Raw genomic sequence first — 22,182 nt, 5'->3', positions numbered from 1 at the left:
TACGCATAGAATCAGATTCCAGAAAAAAAATGGTTTTCTTTGTTTAACATTTTCTCTCAACAGTGAGATTTTATTTATGACAGAATGCTGATCCCTTTAAAATTGTCTTTATTCAAATTCAAGGATTTATTTTGAATATTTAGGGGGATGACGTCATAAAACACACACACACATTCAAAAGCTTCATTCAAAAACCTAAAAAAGCAAGTAGTAAAATGATGCATTAAAAGGTTAACATCTTACATCACAAAACCTTTTACATTTGGATCAAATTAAAATCCTAAAATTATAAGATACGGTTTTACAATAAAATGCTTTCAAAAGGATCCGACGTCTTCACCTGCAGAACTCAGGTTCATCTGTAACGTGGAGTCATAAACACAGCGAAACACAAAGTGAGCGACAGCAGTTTTACAGTGTTCTGTTGCTCCAGACGAGGGTCAAGAGAACGGGTTTTGAGGGAATCGAACATAGAGAGAAGAGTCAAAAGCCTGTGAATCCTTGAAACCAGTGAGTAGTTTAAACCGAGCAGGAGCGTCTCTGAGCGTCTCCTTGGTGGCGTCCTCCTCCTCATCACCGGCTCTTCGTCGCGCAGATCGTCTCACACTCGTCTTGCGTCTTGAAGCGGTTCTCGTTGCCGCCGCAGCCGCCGAACCAGAAGCGAGAGCATTCCTTCTGCTGGTTGTCGAAGAACCACATCATGGTGTAGTTCTGGCAGCCGCCCTGATCCTGAACCAGGAGGCAGCGCTCTGCAAGGACACGATCTGTTCATCATTCATACTCCTTCTCCAACACGTTTGATCTGTTCATCATTCATATTCCTCCATTCAGGAAGACTCATGTGATCCAAGACTTTACCTTTGGAGACAAAGTCGGTCAGCACGGGACTCGGCAGCAGGTCTGGATCTGGAACACGGACGACCACAAGCGTATGGTTTTAGTCTCTGCGTGGTTATGAACTCAAAACCTCATGGTTTCAGTCTGTGTGGTTATGAGCACCATCTTATGGTCTTTAGTCTCTTCATGGTTGTGAACTCACAACCTTATGGTTTTAGTCTCTTCATGGTTATGAACTCACGACCTTATGGTTTTAGTCTCTTCATGGTTATGAACTCAAAACCTTATGGTTTTAGTCTGTGGTTATGAACTCACAACCTATGGTCTTTAGTCTCTTCATGGTTATGAACTCACAACCTTATGGTTTTAGTCTCTTCATGGTTATGAACTCAAAACCTTATGGTTTTAGTCTGTGTGGTTATGAACTCACAACCTAATGGTCTTAGGTCTGTGTGGTTATGAGCACAATCTTATGGTCTTTAGTCTCTTCATGGTTATGAACTCACAACCTATGGTCTTTAGTCTTTGTGTGGTTATGAACTCACAACCTTATGGTTTTAGTCACTGTGGTTATGAACTCACAACCTTATAGTTTTAGTCTCTGTGTGGTTATGAGATGTGAACTGTTTGTAGAAATTGACCCTGTCAGCTGAAGACAACACTGTGTGGACTACCGTTAAACTCGGAGACAAATCTCTGTCCGTCTCCTCTGGTCAGAGTGTGGACGACGTCCAGCTGGCCGGTCTGAGTCTGTCCTCCCGCCAGCTCCTGGAACCTCTCCTCCTCCTCCTCTTCCTCCCCGAACTCCTCCAAGTCCACCACCGCCGCGCCCTGACTGGAAGCATTTAATGAGTTATTATTAGTTCACAGTAAACTCTAAATATCATCTTAAGGAGCATTAAAAGCATTTTGAGGTCCCAATGCATGCAGATGGTTGGACTGTTTCTCTCGTCTTGTTACCCGTTGATGAACACTTGTCCTCCAGTTTGTTCTGTCAGCTGGTCACACGTCCGTTTGAAGGAAGGAGGCGGATACGTGTTCATTCCCTCTGAAATACATCAAGACTTTCATGTGATGAACGAGTATTTAAAACTCAAGTTTAAATACTTAAAGACAAGTCAAAGTACAACGTTAAAAATCTTTCCATTACATTGTAAATTGTAAAAAGTGCTCATGTGGCAGAAACTAGAAGGTGATAAAATATTATATGATGTGAAATGTGGTGATGATGCTGAACAATATGAATGAGCCTTAATGATATTTCATATTTCTATACATTTGGAGCCTCTGGTCTTACTGTTGAGGGCGGAGAGGAAGACCCTGAAGAAGCGCTGTGCGTAGCCCTGCTCCTCCGTCTTCAGGCTCCCCATGTGGATCAGATGCTGGTGAACCGGCAAACTGGCCAGCTCCTCCACCTGCGTCCGGTCGTAGCGATCTCCGACCGTCACCACGAACAGCGCCGCCCCCTCACACTTGGCCTTCTGGGAGATGTAGCGCAACTTGGCTCGGTCCTCGTGAGCCGTCTGGGTGCCCACCACGGTCAGCAGCACCCTCCTCCTGCGGGGCTGGCCGGCTTTCAGCAGCACCTCCTTCAGAGTGAACTCCAGCGTCCGTCCCAGCGCCGACGGGCCTCCCAGCTGCGTCATGTTCCGGATCAGATGCTTCCTCATCAGGGCGCTGGTCTGGTAGGTCCCGAGGCCAAACCCTACCTTGGTGTCCTGGGCGCCGCCCTGCTGGACCACGGCCACCCGGGCCTGTTTGCCGGCCCTGCGGGGCTGCGGGCTCACGACCAGCTGTTCCACCACCGAGCCCAGCAGCTGCTGGACACCGGCGTACTCATCAGCCTGCACCTCCCTGGAGCCGTCCACCACCAGGACCAGGTCTATGTCCACCTCCTGAGGCTGCACTGGGTCCTGGATGAAGGCGCACTGCGGCGAACGCTGGCAGGGGTCTGAAGAATGACATCATGAAGAAGTAGTTAGAAAATGGCTCCTGTGACTTATTATCCTTATCTAGTTTTCAAAGTAGTTGTTGAGGAAAAAAATGTGTTCCAACTTTCTGGAGGAAGTCAAACAAGTAAGTGTAACTTTTCAGTTACGTCAGATATGGCTGGTGATATTCCTTTTTCAGAACGGGGGTGAAAAGCGCTCCAATTATTGCGGAATGATTCTAACCTGGAGAAAAAACTCGGGCCACATGTGGGTAAAGAAGCAATGCAGCGTGTTTCTTTGATGTAAAACGTCAGAGGTAAAGATCCAACACTTTGCTCAACGTATACTTAGCGACAAGGCTGGATTCCTGCCACCAGTGGAGGAGTTAAACTATCTTGTGTTGCTCACCAAAGGGGAGCAACATGAAGGGGAACAAAGCTACAGCTCAACCTTCAACATGAATTCTGGGTAGAAACCATTACACTGTGGACACAAACGGTGTCAGAACTTGCCTCTTTCATTTAATCTCACACTTGATTTGATTTGAACCAAGCCTTCAAAAATAAAGCACACTTGCGATAATAAAGCTGATGGTTCATGTGAAGCAGGCATGAGGCTCAGTGCGTACCGTAACAGACGGCGCACTTTTGGACCTTCTGCAGGTCAGCAGCCGGGTCTGTCCCCAGAACGCTGAAGATGGATCTTCCTGAGTCATCCAACTGAAGAGAAACAGTCACAGCGAGTGTTTCATTCTGTGATCTCCTTTATTGATGAAGTGATTATCTTGGAGGGCTAACATGTGGTGTAGATTCAGACCACGTCTTCTGAAGCGGACCTACCTCCACGGCTCGTTCAACGGCTGGAGCGTTCCTCAGAGAGATGACCGCCGGGACGATGCCGAGGGCCCGGTACTCCATCATGGCGGTGACGATGTCGTTAACATCCGGGGACGGCCCGTTAGAGAGGAAGACAGCCACCTTCCTCATCGTCGTTCCTGCTCGGACGCGCTTGAAGACGTTCTGGCCCACGAACCGCATGGCGGCCCCCAGCTGCCGCCGGTTGGACGTCCTCTCCAGGGCGATGTTCTTGACAGACTCCATCAGCTGAGTCTTGCGGTGGTAGTCCTGGAAGCGGATCAGGTACTTGGTGTAGGCGCTGTAGCCCACCACCGCCACACGGGCGCCCGTCGGACAGTTGCTCTCGGAGACGGTGATGTTCTCCAGCAGGGACAGGAGGACGGAGCGCTGCTTCTCGAAAGCCGCCGGGGTCACGTCCTCCGACATGTCCAGACCTAGCACCAGCTCGGTAGGGAAGGCCGGGCACTCTGACGGACCTGGACACCAACGAAGAAGAGTTCATGTTGAAGAGAAGAAAGGGAAGCTGAGGCTTCATCGATGTCCACACTTCTGGCTGACTTCCTATCCGTAGCACTTGCCTTCAGTTGAGAGGCGTTCCAGTGAAGCAGTATCTAATTGGCATCCAATCTAATGTATTTTTATATATATATTTGAAATCTCTGATGTTCAGTGACAGTGCTACACTCTTTGTGTTTATATTATATCTCTATTCTCTGTGACCTTCGTCCTGCATGGACTGAAGAGGTTGCATGATGAAGGTTGTGATGATGAAGACGAGTGGGAGTGGAGGTACGTACCGAGGGAACACGCTGTGGAAGAAGAAGAAACACAAGTTATGACCGGGCTGAAACGGGAAAGCATACATTCAGCTTCCTGTTGCTCTCCCTCACTCACCACAGTTGTTTCTGATGGAGGTGATCAGCTGACACTCCTAAGGACACACAAGACATCATGAATAGAGTGTCACAGCAAACACGGTAAAACCTTTCTTGTGACATTGAGTTTTAAGATGGACTTACAGTCATGCCTTTCTTTCCAGGAAGACCTCTTGGACCCTGGAGGAGAAGAGACACCGTTAACTTCCTGATATCTCTCCACACGGTTCATAAACATATGTCATGCATTAACAGACAGTTCAGGACTCAAGGTGGCCGCTTGTAGCCAAGATCTCGTTCTTTGGGTCTTGACCCAGAGTTTGTGACCACAGGTGAGGGTTGAAACGTAGACCGACCAGGACATGGAGAGCTTCTCCTTCCGGCTCAGCTCAGCTCTCCTTAAAGTCTCAAAATGTCTTGTTTTCCAAACCCCAAAAGTCTTAAAAATTAACTATCATGCAAAACAAAAGAAGCATTAAATCTTCACGACCGGCAGAAATGTTTTTTTACTTTAAAAAGTAACGAAAGAGCGTTGAAATTAAATGATTTTTAAGTATGCATTTGACACTCTTAATTCTGTCTTCTAATTCCACTGAATCAAGTAACTGAAAGAGTTGTGTTGTACTAATTAGATTGACGCCATGATGAAGATGATAATGATGATGGACTCACCCTGTGACCTGGATATCCTGGTTCTCCTGACACACCTGATTCTCCCGGCCGGCCTGAGTTTCCCTGCAGAGATCAAACAAAGACACCTTGAAGCAAAACACATGTTAGCTGCTAGTTTTTAGCTGTTGGCTACTAGCTTTAAGCTGTTAATTTTTAGAAGTTAGAGTTGAGCTCTATCTGTTAGCTTGTAGCTGTTAGCTTTGAACTGTTAGCTTGTAGCTGATAGCTTTTAGCTTGTAGCTATTAGCTGCTAGATGTTAGCTTGTAGCTGTTAGTTACTGGCTGTTAGCTTGTAACTGATGGCTTGTAGCTGTTAGCTTTGAGCTGTTAGCTGCATGCTGTCAGCTTGTAGCTGTTACACTAACATATAATTAAAACAAATAAAGTGTGTGTTTTCAGGAGCTGTCAGAATAAAACTGGTAAACAAACATGAGGTCTCGGAGCATTAAAGAAGAAGTTTACTCGCTCACACTCTTACAGTCTCATTATGAATACATATATAATTTATTATAATTAACTCACGCCTCGTCCTCGGTTTCCTTTGCGCCCCGGTTGTCCGCTTGGTCCCTGCAGGCCATCTTCCCCCTGAACACAACACAACACGCTTCCTGATGCTCATTCACAGGCGCTCACAGTACTTCAGAGGAACCATTTCAAGTTGGATCTGAGACACTTTCTAATGTTGTTGCATTAGCGTCGTAGTTTGGCCTAAAGACAGACTTCTCAGTGACGTCATCGTTTCACATTACTAGAGGTTTGACTGTCCCCTGATGCATAAACCGGGTTGATGCTTTGAATAGAGGAAATAATGAACTTAATGACACAAATGTTTATCACTTAATTCAATCTAATCTAATCTCTAATCTGATCTGGTCCGTGGAAGCACACTCACCTGTAGACCAGGGTATCCGGGGAAACCAGAGTCTCCCTGTAATGAGAAGGACATGAGTATTAAAACGGGTTCTCTGTTCCGTGTTGGTTCCATGGAGGTGGGTTCTTACCCGAACGCCTTTAGGTCCTGCGGGTCCATAGCCGTCCTTGCCGTCCTGACCCTGAAACGTGGACAAGGATTAAGATTACAGGAGACAGGTGTGTTCATGCAGTCTACACCTGGTTCAGATGATCTTCCTGTCACACCCAGCATGCATCTGTTCTGCTTCAGAACGCTGCTCCTTTTACTTCTGATGGGAATCATCATCCTCATGATAAAGACCTGATCATCTAGAGTTCATATATGAAGCCTATATCAAGACACTATTATACATATGAAGTCACTATTAAACATTAAGATATAAGAGAGTGTATTTCACTTACTGGCATTCCTCTTGGTCCATTTGAGCCTGGAACACCTTTATCACCTGGATCTCCTGGTTGGCCCTTCATCATAATCATCATCATAAATTATATTAATAATAAACAATAATATCAATATATACATGTCTGATTGATGTCATCACAGTCTCCAAAAGCTGAATGTGACAACAATACAATTTAATATAAACTGATCTAATCTATTCTGATCTGATCTAATCTATTGTAATACAATCTAATATCATGTAATCTAATCTTTTCTATTATAATAAAATCTAATCTAATGTAATATGATATAATCTAATACATTCTCTAATTTAACCTGATGTAATCTGATGTAGCCAAGGCGATGAGGAAATGAAGTCACACCTTCTGCCCGTTAGCGCCACGTCGTCCGCCAGATCCTGAAGCTCCAGCTGATCCCGGTCCTCCCTGCAGGAAAACAACAGAGTCAGAGCACCTGAGGGTCCCTGAACACATAAAGGAAGGGAGACCAGAAGGAAGCAAGACCAGAAAGAAGTGAAACCAGAAGGAAGCGAGACCAGAAGGAGTTCAAACCTTTAAACGTTTCTCACAGTAAACTCACCTGAGGTCCCGGAAGTCCAGAGACTCCTCTTGGTCCAGGTTGACCCCTGACTCCTCTGGTTCCCTGCAGAGACCACATGGAGTAGTTAGACCTCAGACCAGTTAGACCTCAGTCCTCCATCTGAGCTTCTCTACTCTTCATCTCATCACTCACTTGAGGACCTGAAGCACCGGGAGAACCCTGCACGCCTGGAACACCTGGTCCACCAGGAGCGCCCTGAGGAGGAAACACACACACACACACACACACACACATCCTGTTAACACTCTGTTTGTATATGTGTGCGTGTGTGTGTATGTGTGAGTGTGTGTGTGTGTGAGTGTGTGTAAGTGTGTGTGTGTGGCAGCGGCACTGAGTGTAGCTCCTACCTTCTCACCAAGCGCTCCTCTTCTTCCATCTGGACCCTGAACACCAAAAACATCATCAATATATCATCAATACATCATCAATATATCACCAATACATCATCAAAGTATCACTATATCATCAATGCATCATCAATATCTCATTTTGTATTGATTATGATATAATTATCAATATCTCATCATGTATTGATTGTGATACAATTCCATCAGTTATTGTGAATATGTTCCTTTAACTGAGCTGAAGATTGATAATAATGGTATTAATAATAACCACAACAACAATGAAATCTGCATCTGCCCCCGCGCCCCACCTGCAATAACTAAGCTCCCCACTAGAGGGTTGCGCCCCACAGTTTGAGAAGTTCTCCTAATTTCACACCTTAAACGTTTTCCTTACTTGCATTTGGCTCTATGCTGTTTCAGTTTATCTTTAAAGTCCCAAGAAACACAGAATAATAATAACAATAATATGAGTAATACTAATGGTATTAATTATAGTGACTCACCAGGTTCCCCTCAACTCCGCTCTCTCCGGGCAGCCCGTCCGGTCCAGGTGGGCCCTGCAAAACACAGTCTGGGTCAGGGTTCACGGTTCAGGTCTGATCTCGGACCTCGCGGTGACACCGAAATGAGTGGGACTTACTGGTAGACCTGCATTCCCCGGATCTCCTTTGGCTCCTGGTCTGGTGTTGTCAGCACCAGGTTCCCCCTGGAAACAAACACAGATAGTCTGAGTCCTGCAGAGGAACCTGTGTTTAGGTTCTGCAGCTGTGTTTGTGTTTAGTGAAGCCGGAGACGTCCAAACAGTCCAAGTGATGCATGATGGTCCACCAACAGCAGGACCGCCTTCTCTTCTATACATAGGGAGGGAACCAGTTCTCGTCTGCACCGTGTGACTCGTCCTGCTGGTTCGCAGTCTTGTGGGGATAGGGGGCGGGGGATGGGGGTGGAGGCTCGGAGGGTCCAAAGGTTCGGATGGCTATCAGTGTTCAGGGAGGGATATGAGCATTTGGGGGATCCAATGGTTCGGATGATCTGAGTGTTCGAGGGGGGTTATGAGGATTTTGAGGTTCAGGTGTTATGAGGGTTTGGGGGTTCAGGGCTTATTAGGTATGAAGTTCAACGTATTTATCAGAGAGAAGAAACTTACCGGATCTCCTCGGAGTCCTCGCTGGCCTCTCAGACCCGCCTCCCCTCGGATCCCCGGGATGCCCTGAAGACCAAACGTGAACCAGTTCTTAAGAATCCTGATTGTTATGAAGCATCAATAAAACGTATGACATCATCTATAATGTGTGTGTGTGTGTATATATATATATATATTCACATATATTATGTGTATATATATATATATATATATATATATATATATATATATATATATATATATATATATATATATATATATATATTCACACACACATGATATATATTTATATTCTAGGTTTTCAGGTTTGATGGAGACGAAGTTTACAGAAAGAGAAAATGTAGAAAGTAGTTTACTGGGTTTCCTGGGTCTCCTTTTGGTCCTCCACCGCCACTCTTTCCCGTCCGGCCCTACAGAACCAGAACCAGAATCAGAACCAGAACTAAAACCAGAACCGGCTCAGCACTGGAAATCCCCGCGCTCAACTGGTCTCCTGAACACAGTCTGTAATAAAACTGTAAAGGTTTCATTACAGACTGTGGCTCGGTGGTGAGCAGGGTCGTCCTTCAATCAGAGGATTGGCGGTTCGATCCCTGGCCCCGCTAGCCCACGTTGATGTGTCCTTGAGCAAGACACTTAACTCTAAATGTCTCCCGCAGCTGTGCCTAAGATGTATGAATGGTTGATGATCTTGATGTGGCACCTTGCATGGTAGCTCCTCTCATCAATGGGTGAATGATGTCAACTAGTGTTAAAGTGCTTTGAGTGGTCGGAAGACGACAAAAGTGCTTTACAGGTCCATCGAACATTTAATGTTCATCTTTGAGCTCAGAGGGCTTCAACAACATACTACATCTATTATATATGAATGTACACCAACCTGTTCTCCGTTGACCCCGTCCAGCCCGGCCTCTCCTAGTTCTCCCTGCAACCACAAGTCCAGTGTCACAGAAGGTCAAGCGTGTCACAGAAGGTCAAATGTGTCACAGAAGGTCAAACGTCTTTATGTGATGTCATGTAAGCTCACTCACCCTGTTACCACGGAGTCCTCGGTAGCCCTGCAGACAGAAACAGCAGCAGTCAGACTCTTCATCATCATCATAACCATCATCTTCATCATCACCACCGTGGATTCAGCAGCTTACCTTCAGTCCTCTGAGCCCAGAACAACCCTGGACCCCCTGAGGTCCAGCCGGTCCAGGACGGCCACGCTCCCCCTGCACAGGACACAGTGAGGAAATGGAGGAGGAAGAGGAGGAGGAAAAGGAGGAGTTACAATGAAGTTAGAGTGAATAAACAGAAAGCTGCTCGTGGACTCGAGTTCCAGAAGGACTGTGATCCTGAGGATCCTCCAGTCCAGTAAACTGGAGCTTTGAACCGATGAAGATGAATTTAAAAGCGATTGAGAGTGATGAAGAAGCACTTACAGCGACGCCCTCATCTCCTGGGAACCCGGGGAACCCTTTCTGTCCAGACGGACCCTGTTCAGAGGACACACAGCGTCAGAGTCCTGCAGTACCTGCACCGGCCACCAGGAGACAACCGCTACATCAACTATCCAATCAGTGATCAGAGCAAAGACATGTGATCATGTGACTCTTCTGTATTTAAAGAAACTCAGTGATGATTGAGCTTTATAGTAATATCATATATATAGAAAGAGAATATTATTTATTATAATACAAATATCTAATCAAATTCAATACAATTAAAAACGGAACAGAAATAAATACAACATCAAATGAAATATGACAATGAATTCATATTTATAAAACTTATTATTTAATATTTGTAAAATAAAATATATCCTTCACTGCCGAAAGTACTCCTATGATCCTTTACTGTCCAGACTGTTTTGTGTTGCAGGTGTCAGTAATCATGTGACACATTAAAGGGGCGTGTCTTCCAGGTGTCAATCATCATGTTAACACATTAAAGGGGCGTGTCTTCAGTCACCTTTGACCCTGGCGGGCCTCGGAAGCCTCGGCTGCCTTCGTGGCCTGAACATTTGCACATGACGTTGCAGCACTCCCTGTCCGACACCGAGTCCTGCACAAAGACAGAGACAACACACCGTATTAATCATAATAATAATAATAATGAATTTAACATTACTGACAATCGCTCACTAAAACCCATAAAACATGCAGTGAACTCTACAGTTCTGCTTGATATTTAAAAGTGTATCTGTATATAAATATCAGATGTCTTTTTCTCTCTTCTCTGATTAAGTGAAATTATAATTATTTTGCTTTATTACCTTCTACCAATAAGTTTTGATTTTCAAACAATAATCTGGAAGTCAACAGATTTTGTTCTTGTCTCTGAAGGAAGAGAACAGTCTCTCATTCCTACAAGCAGACACGTCCGGACAAGAAAACCTGCGGAGATTCTTCACTTCAAGAGAACATCCCCTCATCATCAGCCAGACCCAGGGCCCAAAGGTCAGGCCCAAAGGTCAGGTAAAGTTCAGGCACTTAAAGAGTCTCCATGCAGCTCAATTACCTCAACCACACGTAGAAGAAAACCTCCCAGAGTAGGAATGCAGTTCGCAGAACAACCACAGAGACATTAAACAACCACAAAGAGACACACAATGACCACATAGAGACAGAAAACAACCACAAAGAGACTAAAAAGACATTCAAAATTACCTCAAAGAGACAACTAGAGTACACAAGTACAAAATAAAGATCTTATGTTATTCGGCCCGATCAGAAATGTAACAACAAGCGACGGACACTTTTTGATGGAATAATGTTTCAACCGAGCGACACCGTTGCACCTAAACACAAACTCACAATCTGCTGCAGGACGGTGTTGCCGACGCCCGCCATGCCGATGCTGAGAGGAAGCTTGTAGCCGAATCCTCGTCCAAACTCCACCATCTGCAGCTGGGCCGGGTCCCGGGTCCCCTCCAGAGCCACCGTCAGCAGAGCACTGACCCCTGTACAAGAAGATGTAGTTCTAGACATAATGGAGTAACATAGTCTGCGTCATCATAAAGAGAAGGAATGCACATCTCCCATGTGTTACCAGACTGTCGCAGCAGCTCTGATTCCTGCTCCAGCTTCATCACGTCCTCATCGAGTCCGTCTGAGAAGATCACCAGAACCTGATGGTCACATGTCAGACTGATTCATTCAAGTGAAGGTGAAGACACATCTAAAATGGTTCTCCGGCGAAAAGCAACTTTCATTTAGATATATTACCTTACTACATTATTAAAATCTTCAGAAGTAAAAGTAATACAGATTATATAGTGATGGAAGGCTAATAAATACATAATATGTCACTAGGAAAACTTCATAAAATGATTTGATTTATCCAACTATTGTACTTGTTCATACATTCATGGTTTGTTAAATCCCAAATTGGCGGGATATTTGTGGTATGACCCAGGTCGCCAGATGCAGTCTAATTCTAGACGACAAGTGGACTCATCTGTTTATTCCTGGTGAATCACAGCTTGTTCCACACTGAAACGTCTGGCTGGCTGAGCTACAGATTCAATCTGCTCGATTCTGTTCTCTTCAGCAGAAAACAAAATATATACAGTTTAGTGGGATGTGCACTCTGAATGCTTATCTCTCTTGGCCTTCCAGACTGGCAGTGCAACTCAAACCTCTTTTGCGTGCGTCAGACTGACCTTCACACCAGCTTGGGACTGGTCACTGAACCTCTTCCCGAAGGCCTTCAGCAGGTTGGCGTTGAAGTAGGTGGGCTCTGCCAAACTCAGGCTCATGACTTTATTCACCACGTCTCTGCTGTAGGCCTCAAAGTTGAAGTCGTAGAGGGAGCGTCCATCTCTACCCAGCACTTTATAGGCGATGTTGGTCTTCACAGGCTCCGGACCGACGCAGCACAGACCTGGAACCGAAGAGACGTAACGGGCGATCTCTGGCAGGAAGGCCTGGAGCTTGGCATGGCCGCTGATCAGCATCTCGCCAGGAGCTCTGTTCTCACGAGAAATATCGAATCCCATGGCGATATCAATGCTGCAGGCTGAAGCAGAAGGAAACACGTGTTTACATTTGGCAGCCAGAGACTCATGAATATGGTGGCCAAGAAGGGATAGAGAGCCAAAGGCACACTTACCACTGGGATCTTTGTTGGGTTTAGATTTGCAGATTGTATCCACCACCTTCTGCTTGATCTTTTCCAAGCTGCCAAAGTTCTGCACAGTAAACAGCCTGTCTGGAGTGCCGGTGATCTGCAGGAGCTCCAGATCGTGGACGTTTCCAATGCCGATAGCAAATACCTCGACCCCAAGAGCCCTGAGGCGGTCAGCGGCGTCCTCCACGTCATCCTGCGACTCACCGTCTGTGATCAGCACCAGATTCTGGGAGACTCCTTCGGATCTTCGGCTGCCCCGTGACGCCTCAAAATACTCCCTGATGGAATCCAGGGCCACGCCAATGTTGGTGCCTCCACCGAGCTGCTGCATGTCCAGGATGTGCTTGGTGACGGCTTGCTCGCTGTAAAACTGGTTGAGGTAAAACTCTTTCTGAAAAGTGGTGCTGAACTGGGCCAGTCCTACACGCACTAACTTTTCACTGACTTTGAAGCTGTTCACCACTGATGTGGTGAACTGCTTCATTGTGGTGTAGTCGTTGGGGCTGATGCTGCCAGACTGATCGATGAGGAAGACCAGGTCAGCCTTCTGTTTCTCACAAACTGAGAAAGCAAAGAGGGGAAATGTATTCACATTATTATTAAGTAATCATGCCATAGATTGCAAGCTCATTTGAATTGATAGCGTCCAACACTCAAGACATTTCTAGGATGTAATTGTTGGCTGACATTTGCTTGCAGACAATATTGGCGGATATGCTTAAAGAAATTCAGGTTTAATAGGATATTTGCATATTTGATAATGTTTACCCACCAAACCGTATACATTTACTGCATACACTGCAAATATCCCGTGATTTTATACAGTGAGTTTCCAATTTGTGAAAGTCAGGTGCGAGTAGTGTTATTATTTAGACACAATAATTAGCTTAAAAGAAGGTTCTCAATGATGTGAGTGGACGAGCTTCTCTGACACACTGGCCTCTTACCTGGCTTGGTGGAATTGCAGAGGACGTGACTAATATTCTTGTACAGCGTTTCCAGGGCATCAAAGTTATCCACATAGAAAACTCTAGATTTGTCGTGACCAGACATGATCTCCAGCTGTGTCCTGTTGGCTCCTTCAACTCCAATACTGAAGACGCTGATCCCGTTGTCTCGCAGTGCCAGAGATGGAGGAACCAGACTATTACGGTCAGTAGCATCGCCATCTGTGATCACCACAAGAATCTGGGGCACCTGGAGACCCGCGCGACCACCATGTGCATCGTTGAAGTACTCTAAGGAGTAGGCCAAAGCCCTGCCGGTGTACGTGTCTCCATATGGAGACTTCAGTGCTGATATTGCTTTAAGAACCTCTCGTTTGGAGTTGTAAGTTTTCAGACTAAAAACGGATTTGGGGTCGTTGGAGTAAAGAATGACGCCAAAGCGAGTCAGGTCCTTGCCAACTGTAGTTTGGTTCACCATTGACGCCATGAACTTCTGCATGCTTCTGAACTTGCTCAGCGTTATGCTTGTGGAGCCGTCAACCAGGAAAATAATGTCAGCTCTTTCTGTCTTCTTACACTCTGGTTGGAGATAAAAAGGACAGAGAGCCAATGGGGTCAGAGGAAGATGTAGCAGGATGACCATGAACATGAAAAGAATCACCTCAACATATATATGCTTGTTTGCCATCAACAACTTAAAGTCTTATTTAAATGTTCAGCTCGCAAACTAAATACTAAATGAACTGCACTTGGATTTCTCTTTTCTAATCTTCTGACCACTCAAAGTGCTTCAACAACACATGTCTTCACCCATTCACACCCATTGATACACTGATGGAAGGAGCTACCATGATGGGAGGAGTTACCATAAAAGGTGCCACCTGCCCATCAGGACTAAGTATCATTCATACTCATTAACACACCGTAGAACATCTACGGAAGCAACTCAAAGTTAAGTGTCTTGCCCAAGGACACATGGACATGGACTAGTGGAGCCGGTGATTGAATCACCGATCTTCTGATTAAAGGATGACCAGCTGTACCAATAAGTCTTAAGACAGATCGTCACTGCAAATCCTCAATGTCCAAATACTAGATGTGAGTCAAAGAGTTTAAAAAAAGAGGTTGAATTGGTGTCTTGCAAACATTTAACTTAATCCCTGAAATTATGTGACGTTTCAGTGCGAGTCTCTTACCTCTCTCTGGATCACAGAGCTCCATGGCCACCTGGCTCTCCAGGTCCTTCAGAGCGTCAAAGTCCCTCTCGGCATAAGTCCTGTCTGGTGAACCGCTGATCTCGAGCAGCTGGGTGGTGTTGGCGTCCACCACTCCGATGGCGTAGACCACCACTCCCTTGGCCCTCAGAGCTTCGGCTGGGCCTTGGACCTGGTCTTGGGCCTCGCCGTCTGTTATCACTACCAGCCTCTGCCTCATGCCAGGACGCCCTCCTCTGGTTGCATCGAAATACTGCGACACATCAGCAATGGCTTCACCTGTGAGCGTGCCTCCACCAACCTGCTGCATGTCATCGATGGCTTTGGACATGTCCTCCTTGCTATAGTAAAGGTTGAGGGGGAAGGCTAGTTGTTGAACGGTGCTAAATTGCATAACACCGACGTGCACCGCGTTCTGCGCGATGACGGACTTGCCGATGACAGATTTCATGAAGTCTTTCATTTTCTGGTAGTCTTGTGGAAAGATACTCCCAGAACTGTCAATCAAGAAAAGGAGGTCGCCTGGTGCGTCTTTACAAGCTGTGGACGCATTAGAACGGACATGTTAGTGAGGCGCTCCTCTTTTGTCCTGCTGATCTTGCCCAAGGCCCTTTTCATAAAAATACTAAATTTATCATAACATGGATATATTATGTAGAAAACAAAGGGCCTCTCAACTACCAACTGTCCAATGCTAATGTGTGTGTTGCCCTGAGCAGTCTTACCGTCTTGAGAACAGATGTCTGTGATGATGTCGTCCTTGATGGGCTTCAAAGCATCAAAATTATTGACAAAGAAAGTCCTCTTGGGGTCGCCAGCAATCTCTCCCAGCTCAACAGCATCTGCATTTTTCACCCCGATGGCGTAGACGATGACACCCTGCGCCCTCAGTTTTTCTGCGGGAGCCTTAACCTCATCGGAGGATTTTCCATCGGTGATGACCACCAAGTACTCTGGCACCTTGTGACCACGAGTCACCATGGCTCTATCAAAGTGCGGGCTCATAAAATCCAGAGCTCTTCCTGTCTCTGTCCCACCTCCTATTTGTCTAATACCCTCTACGGCTTTCTCCAATGACTTTGCATCGGTGTACTCTGTCAGATCAAATTCTAAATCTGCCCTATCTGCGTATTTTACAACCCCCATGCGGACATGGTGTGGCCCAATACGGAAGGTATGCAGAAACTCAGTGATGAACATCTTCATGTCTTTAAAGTCTTTGGGATAAATGCTTCCTGAGTGATCAATCAGGAAGAAGATGTCTGCTTCATCCGTTTGTACACAGCCTGAAGAAGTAAAAGCAAAAATATTATTTTCAGAATAGATCAACTGCACACTCCCTTGGTATGAATTTACTTAATGTTCTATGCTATATGCTTTCTACTCTTTAAACTTTGATCTAAAACACATTTTAAGACATATTAAACAAAGCCCATTATAAAACAAATACCAGTTCAGACCTTCTTTGATGCCAATTCTTCTTGTATTGACTGAGACTGCTTGCCGAAGGATGTTATGGCACAGCATTTTCTGCAAGCTCTGCTCTAGTGATTTCAGTTTGGTAAAACTGTCCACAATGAACTTGTGCTTATGGGGGGGATATGACGCCATCTCCACCAGCTGGGCATCGTTGGCATCTTTGACCCCTACTGCGTAAACGGTGATACCGTCTCGACGAAGATCAGCTGCTGCTGTGCTCACGCTGTCCTGGGATTCACCATCTGTAATTACCACTGCCACCTGCTGGACACCCTTTGTTTTCCTGCTTCCTCTCTGCGGGATAAAAACCTCCTTCAAGGCATATGCTAGGGCCGCTCCAGTGTTTGTACCACCTCCACGATAAGGCAGGATCTTGATGAACTTCAGCAACTCCTTCTTGTCATTGAAGGTGTTCAGGTAGACCTGTGCTGTGGACTTCTCGTTGTATGTAACGATGCCCACTCGGACTCGAGAGGGACTGACTTCCAGGCCGTTCACGACCGAGTGAAGGAAAGTGCGCACCAGCTGGAAGTTGGGGGTCCCAATGCTTCCAGACTCATCAACGATGAACACGATGTCGGCCAGTTTAGCTGCTTTGCAATCTGTGGATGGGTTGCATTATCACAAATTCATTATTACTAATTCACAGTTCACAGTAAAAGATAGACTAAGGTGAGGAATGCTCATTTCATCAAACAATCAGTTACAATCTGTATTTCTTGCTGTGTTTTAGACTTCATTCATTTAATGGAGGCTAGTTCAGTGAAAATCTAGAGGGCTCCAGCAAAACAATGCTGGTATTCCAGGTACAAAGTTGAGTCCATTTAGGTGAGTCCACTGAGGACAGCTGTGGCCCTGTGAAATGTTAAAATCTAAAACTTAAAGAAGGGCCAGTGGAGTGGACAATAAACAGAGACAGGTATATAATCATTTGAGATCTCAAGTGTGCGGTAGACCAACATACCAACAAAGTAACCCAACAGGAAGAAACGTTTCTCAAGTGATTCATCAATAGATAATAATAAAGTTATTTCACCTCCAGTGAGGATGGTCTCCAGCTCCTCTCTTTCAAAGATAGCCTTCAGTGCGGGTACACTGGGGATCGACTGGTAGGCGTACGGTGTAGTCGCCACTAGGTTCATCTCCATCATAGATGCACCGAGGCTCATGCTCACCACAGTAACTCCTGAGGATTTGATCAGACGTGACTCCCTATACACGGGATCATCAGAGTCCTTTCCACTGATAACAACCAGGAACTGTCGGTAGCCTTGGTCCGCCCGGCTTCCTGCCCCACTGGTGAAAAAGTTGGTGCTGGCAAACTCCAAAGCACTGCCCAGTTTACGAGGCTCGTTGGGTTGCAGTTTTCGCAGGCGAAAACGCTTAACAGCAGCCTGAGTGTCCTCTTTGGTTTGGAGGGCATTGAGAAGAAATTCCACCTTGACATCTGGACCGTACTGGGCCAAGCCCAGCCGGTAGGCCGACGCTCCGATGTTTAGCTGGTTGACCAGTCGGGTTAGGAGGTTGCGGACCTGCAGGAAGTTTTGACTTGACATGCCACTGTCCACCAGGAAGAAGATGTCTGCAAAGCTTTCTGCCAAGGCTAAAAAATAAAAAAAACAGAGAACATTGAGAGGATATGCTGTTATGGAAGAAGCTTTTTAAAATGAGTTTGTCAAGATCAGCTTTCATTTCGCCCACTGAATTAGGAGATATTACTTAAATTTTTAGCATGATTTCATATTTAGTATTCAGGATCTGACGATTGGACCTCTGTAGTCATTAGTAGGTAAATATACCTTTCTTCTTCTCATATATTGCAAAAGTAACAAATTAACTACATTTTCCATACAGAAAAGGACTCCAAATTTTGGTTGGTTGAATGGAATTTAACAAAACAACACACACTATGCTAAAAGTAAATAGGAATCCTAATCTGGAGACATTTTCCTGGTCAATGAACTATTTCTGTGGGAAACTAAAGTTCAATACAGTCTATCTCCAACAACAACTTGTGTCTCTTAATGTCAGCTGACCTCAAACTGGAAGCACAGCGTGTTACATAAATCACTGCAGAGCCTTCATGTCTTCATGTGTTTGAATGAGGGCTCAAAGGACTGTGCAAGCAAGTGTTATGTTGAAACATATTTGCTTCAAGGCCAAAAGAGCATTTATTTATATAACTCAGTATAATCAAGATCCACGAGGTGGATCTGGATCAGTACTGGATCAGTACTCATTGACATGTTGGCCTTACCTTGCCTCTGGTCCTCCACAGAGATGCAAACAGTGTGCAGCAGACGGTCTTTAAGCATCTGCAGAGCCTGGTAGTTAGCGATGGAGGACAGAAAGCGATCTGGAGGCCGGTTAGCGATGGACTCCAGCTCCTTCCGGTTGGCTTCTCCCACCCCGATGCCAAACACGATAATGCCCTGCTCCCTCAGGCTTTTGGCGGGTGCTATCACATCATCCGTGGAGTCTCCGTCTGTGATGACCACGACGATCTGAGGTACCCGTTGGCTGGCTCGGCTGCCCGCGTCCTCTGTGAAATAGTTATTTTGGAGGAAGGTGATGGCCTCGCCCGTTTCCGTGCCTCCTGTTCGGTAGGGAAGCGCGTCCACTGCAGCCAGCAGGGAGTTCTTGTCCATGTGATCCTTCAGCAGGAACTCCACGATAGCTTCATCGCTGTACTGAGCCAAGCCGATCCGAACCTTGTCAGGGCCGATGTCCAGGCCGTTGACTACGCTGCGGAGAAACTGCCGGACCTCCTGAAAGTTCTCTTTGCCGATGCTGGAGGAGCCGTCGACCAGGAAGACGATGTCGGCCACCGTGGCTTTGGCACATTCTGAACAGGAGGGAGAACAGAGTCAGCATGTGGGACAACAACCTGTGTGTTAGCTGGTGTAACCATTCACAACATATGCTTCCACCATCTCTGAACTCTTAAGTTTTATGATACACATTTAAACTCATATTAACCGGTAAGTAATACTCACTGAATCACCAGAAGCTGTGTGGCTTGAAACCTTTTACCTTGAGACAATTGCAGGAGTTGTCGTTTGACTTCCTCTACAGTTGTGCAAAGCGTCTGGACGATGCTCTGAGAGATTCCCTGCAGCGCTGCAAAGTCAGACACGCTGTAGACGTGCTGGCTGTGCGGCTCACTGGCTATCTCTGTCAGCTGGTCTTCATCTGCATCTTTGATACCAATCGCGTACAAAACAATTCCCTTTCTTTTCAGGTCCTGAGCGTGGGCCTCTACATTGTCTTGGGATTTGCCGTCAGTGATCACGACGGCGATCTGCGGCACATTCTGGTCCCCTCGGCTTCCGGCCTTCTTCACAAAGTGCTCGTTCAGCATGAAGTCCAAGCCGAGCCCGGTCTGGGTGCCGCCTCCCATATAAGGCAAGCTGCTGATATAGTGGAGGATGTCCTTCTTGCTCTGAAAGGTGTTGAGCAGGAACTCGCTGCGGGGATTGGTGCTGTACTGGACCAGCCCGATGCGGACCTCCTCAGGCCCAACGTCAAAGCTGCTGACCAGCGTGGACAGAAACTGACGGATCCGTTGGAAGTTCTCGGTGCCGATGCTCCACGACCCGTCCACCAGGAAGACGATGTCCGCGACGGCCTCTTGAGTGCAGACTGAGAGGGAAGGCTGTGGTGTCAGGGAGAGTTCTGCAGAGCCTCAGGGAGAGGTCTGAGCACAGAGCAGGTCTTGCTCTTAGAAAGCGTGCCAGCCAGAGGTGCAAAGCATCAGCATGAGCGTGAGGGTTAGGGTGAACCCCTTGTGATATGAAGGTGAGGGTTAGGGTGAACCCTTTGTGATGTGAGGGTGAACCCTACGTGATGTGAGGGTGAACCCTTTGTAATCTGTGCAAGCCAGATGGAAGAAAGGTGAGCAGCTGGTTCTTAATGCAGAAGGATCTACAGGGATCTACTCTGACGGCACTCACCTGCAGGTGCACTCTGGAATGCAAGTGCCAACTGGACCTCTCCTTGCATACCGTGTTCTCATACTTTGGGTCATTCCTAGAAACACGCCAACAAGACTTAAACTAAGTATAAATGGTGCCTAACCTTAGCCTTCGCTCTTTTCCCCCTCCCCTCCTTTCACCCAACATCTTGGAGGCAAACGGTGGGGAAATTCTTTTTCAAGAAAAATAGAATCCAGATTTAAATATCTGATCTGCCAACAGAGCTGTAAAGTTTGGATCCTTGTGTTTGATGACACGGGGCGGGGCTGCGTGAAGCCAGATGGTTTGTGCTGCTGTGAACCGGCGAATGCATCGAGACCGTGTGAGCGGTGCCGGGTTAGTAACAGGTCCCACACACAGTGGTCCTACATATGCTGTATGCCATGATGCTTCATGTGCTGGTATGCAGGAAGTCTCAGCTGCATAATCACACCCACCTGTCTTCTGAGCAGCGCTGCCATAGAAACACGCTGCCATGATGAGGCTGAGGAGAAGATACCTCCTCCCCTCCATCCTGCGACGGCTCTCGGGTTTCTCTCTGCAACACAAAGAAAAAGCATAGGATCTGTTTCCCATCAGTCGCAGTGGGGGTTCACAGACATGAGAACGGGCCACGCCCACCTCGACTCCACATGACGACAGTCGGGTTTTTCTTCAGAAAAAAAACACCTCAGAGCTGTGGCGTGTTGGGGTGCTCAACAAACAAGACACATATGTTCGGAAACTGCATTACATGAGGAATTCACTGAAACCTTTAATGTGTGGGCCAAAGTATCTGGTGGTGGAAAAAACATTAAGTTCCCTGAGTCTGTTTAAGAGTGATAGCTAACAGACTGGAGTCAGGACATGAAATACTGCTTGCTGACAGACTAGCGACAGAAACTAAACTAACTACCCAAACTAACTAAATTACCCCAAATACCCAAACTAACCAAAGAGACTAAAGTGACTAAACTAACCAAACTGACTGAACTAACCAAACTGACCAAACTAACCAACTAACCAAACTGACTAAACGGACCAATATACCACAAATACCAAACTGACCAAACTAACCAAACTGACTAGAAAGCTAACCAAACTGACCGAACTAACCAAACTGACCAAACTAACCAAACTGACCAAACTGACTAAACTAACCAAACTGACTGAACTAACCAAACTGACCAAACTAACCAACTAACCAAACTGACTAAACGGACCAATATACCACAAATACCAAACTGACCAAACTAACCAAACTGACTAAACTAACCAAACTGACCAAACTAACCAAACTGACTAAACTAACCAAACTGACCAAACTAACCAAACTGACTAAACTGACCAATATACTCCAAATATCAGACTGACCAAACTAACCATACTGACCAAACAAACCAACTAACCAAACTGACCAACATACCCCAATTGCCAAACTGACCAAACTAACCAAACTGACTAAACTAACCAAACTGACCAAACTAACCAAACTGACCAATATACCCCAAATACCAAACTAACCAAACTGACTAAACTGACTGAACTAACCAAACTGAAATACCAAAAAAAAATAAAAAATTACCCCAGCTAACCAAACAAAAAAAGAGATGAACCCTCTGTGGAGTTTTCATGGATGCAGAGCGCGTTGCAGAAGGGTCCCTCCTACAAAGAACTCAGTCATGCATCGTGAGTGTTTGTTCAGAGAGAAAAGAGAGAGATGAGAAACAGAAAAACAACCACTGAGGAACCACGTCAAAGTGCTGAATTCAGCCGGATTCTAGGGAATCTACCACACAAGAGTTGGAAGACTGACGCTGTCCTCTCGTCTCTGCTCCATCTGGCTCTGCTTACTGCTAACAGAACTATTTCCTGTCATCCGCCAGACAGTC

The 22,182-nt window shown here is 46.0% G+C and overlaps 1 protein-coding gene across 1 annotated transcript; it reads right to left on the bottom strand.

Moving 5' to 3' along the window:
- Positions 1-100: 100 nt before the first annotated feature.
- Positions 101-20,824, bottom strand: LOC137780984 (collagen alpha-6(VI) chain-like). The gene is made up of 40 exons (XM_068569449.1): positions 20,749-20,824; positions 19,371-19,979; positions 18,595-19,182; positions 17,374-17,940; positions 16,319-16,939; positions 15,584-16,144; positions 14,841-15,398; positions 13,645-14,223; positions 12,680-13,258; positions 12,231-12,586; positions 11,618-11,696; positions 11,383-11,528; positions 10,538-10,630; positions 10,009-10,062; positions 9,727-9,798; positions 9,613-9,639; positions 9,462-9,506; positions 8,938-8,991; positions 8,585-8,647; positions 8,078-8,143; positions 7,941-7,994; positions 7,438-7,473; positions 7,223-7,285; positions 7,070-7,132; positions 6,853-6,915; positions 6,487-6,549; positions 6,174-6,224; positions 6,065-6,100; positions 5,695-5,757; positions 5,173-5,235; positions 4,645-4,680; positions 4,520-4,556; positions 4,423-4,434; positions 3,608-4,101; positions 3,397-3,487; positions 2,135-2,788; positions 1,798-1,885; positions 1,512-1,672; positions 859-906; positions 101-749 (listed from the first exon to the last, which is right to left on the bottom strand). The coding sequence occupies exons 1-40, from the start codon at positions 20,822-20,824 to the stop codon at positions 574-576; spliced, it is 8,145 nt and encodes a 2,714-aa protein (XP_068425550.1). The 3' UTR covers positions 101-573.
- Between the last annotated feature and the right edge of the window lie 1,358 nt (positions 20,825-22,182).

The sequence above is a fragment of the Clinocottus analis genome, unplaced genomic scaffold (genome assembly GCF_023055335.1).
Source record: "Clinocottus analis isolate CAN_PGR_092001 unplaced genomic scaffold, fCliAna1.0.p SCAF_9, whole genome shotgun sequence".
NCBI classification, from domain to species: Eukaryota; Metazoa; Chordata; class Actinopteri; order Perciformes; family Cottidae; genus Clinocottus; species Clinocottus analis.
This window is presented reverse-complemented; position numbering and strand designations above follow the sequence as displayed.

Excerpts from the sequence above, each read along its gene's own strand:
- LOC137780984 (XM_068569449.1), bottom strand. The coding sequence starts at position 20,824 with ATGGAGGGGAGGAGGTATCTTCTCCTCAGCCTCATCATGGCAGCGTGT. Across the intron at positions 14,224-14,840 it reads GCTCTGTGATCCAGAGAGAG|AGTGTAAGAAGACAGAAAGA; the intron begins GTAAGAGACTCG and ends ATCTCCAACCAG. Across the intron at positions 6,550-6,852 it reads GTGGCGCTAACGGGCAGAAG|GGCCAACCAGGAGATCCAGG; the intron begins GTGTGACTTCAT and ends ATTATGATGAAG.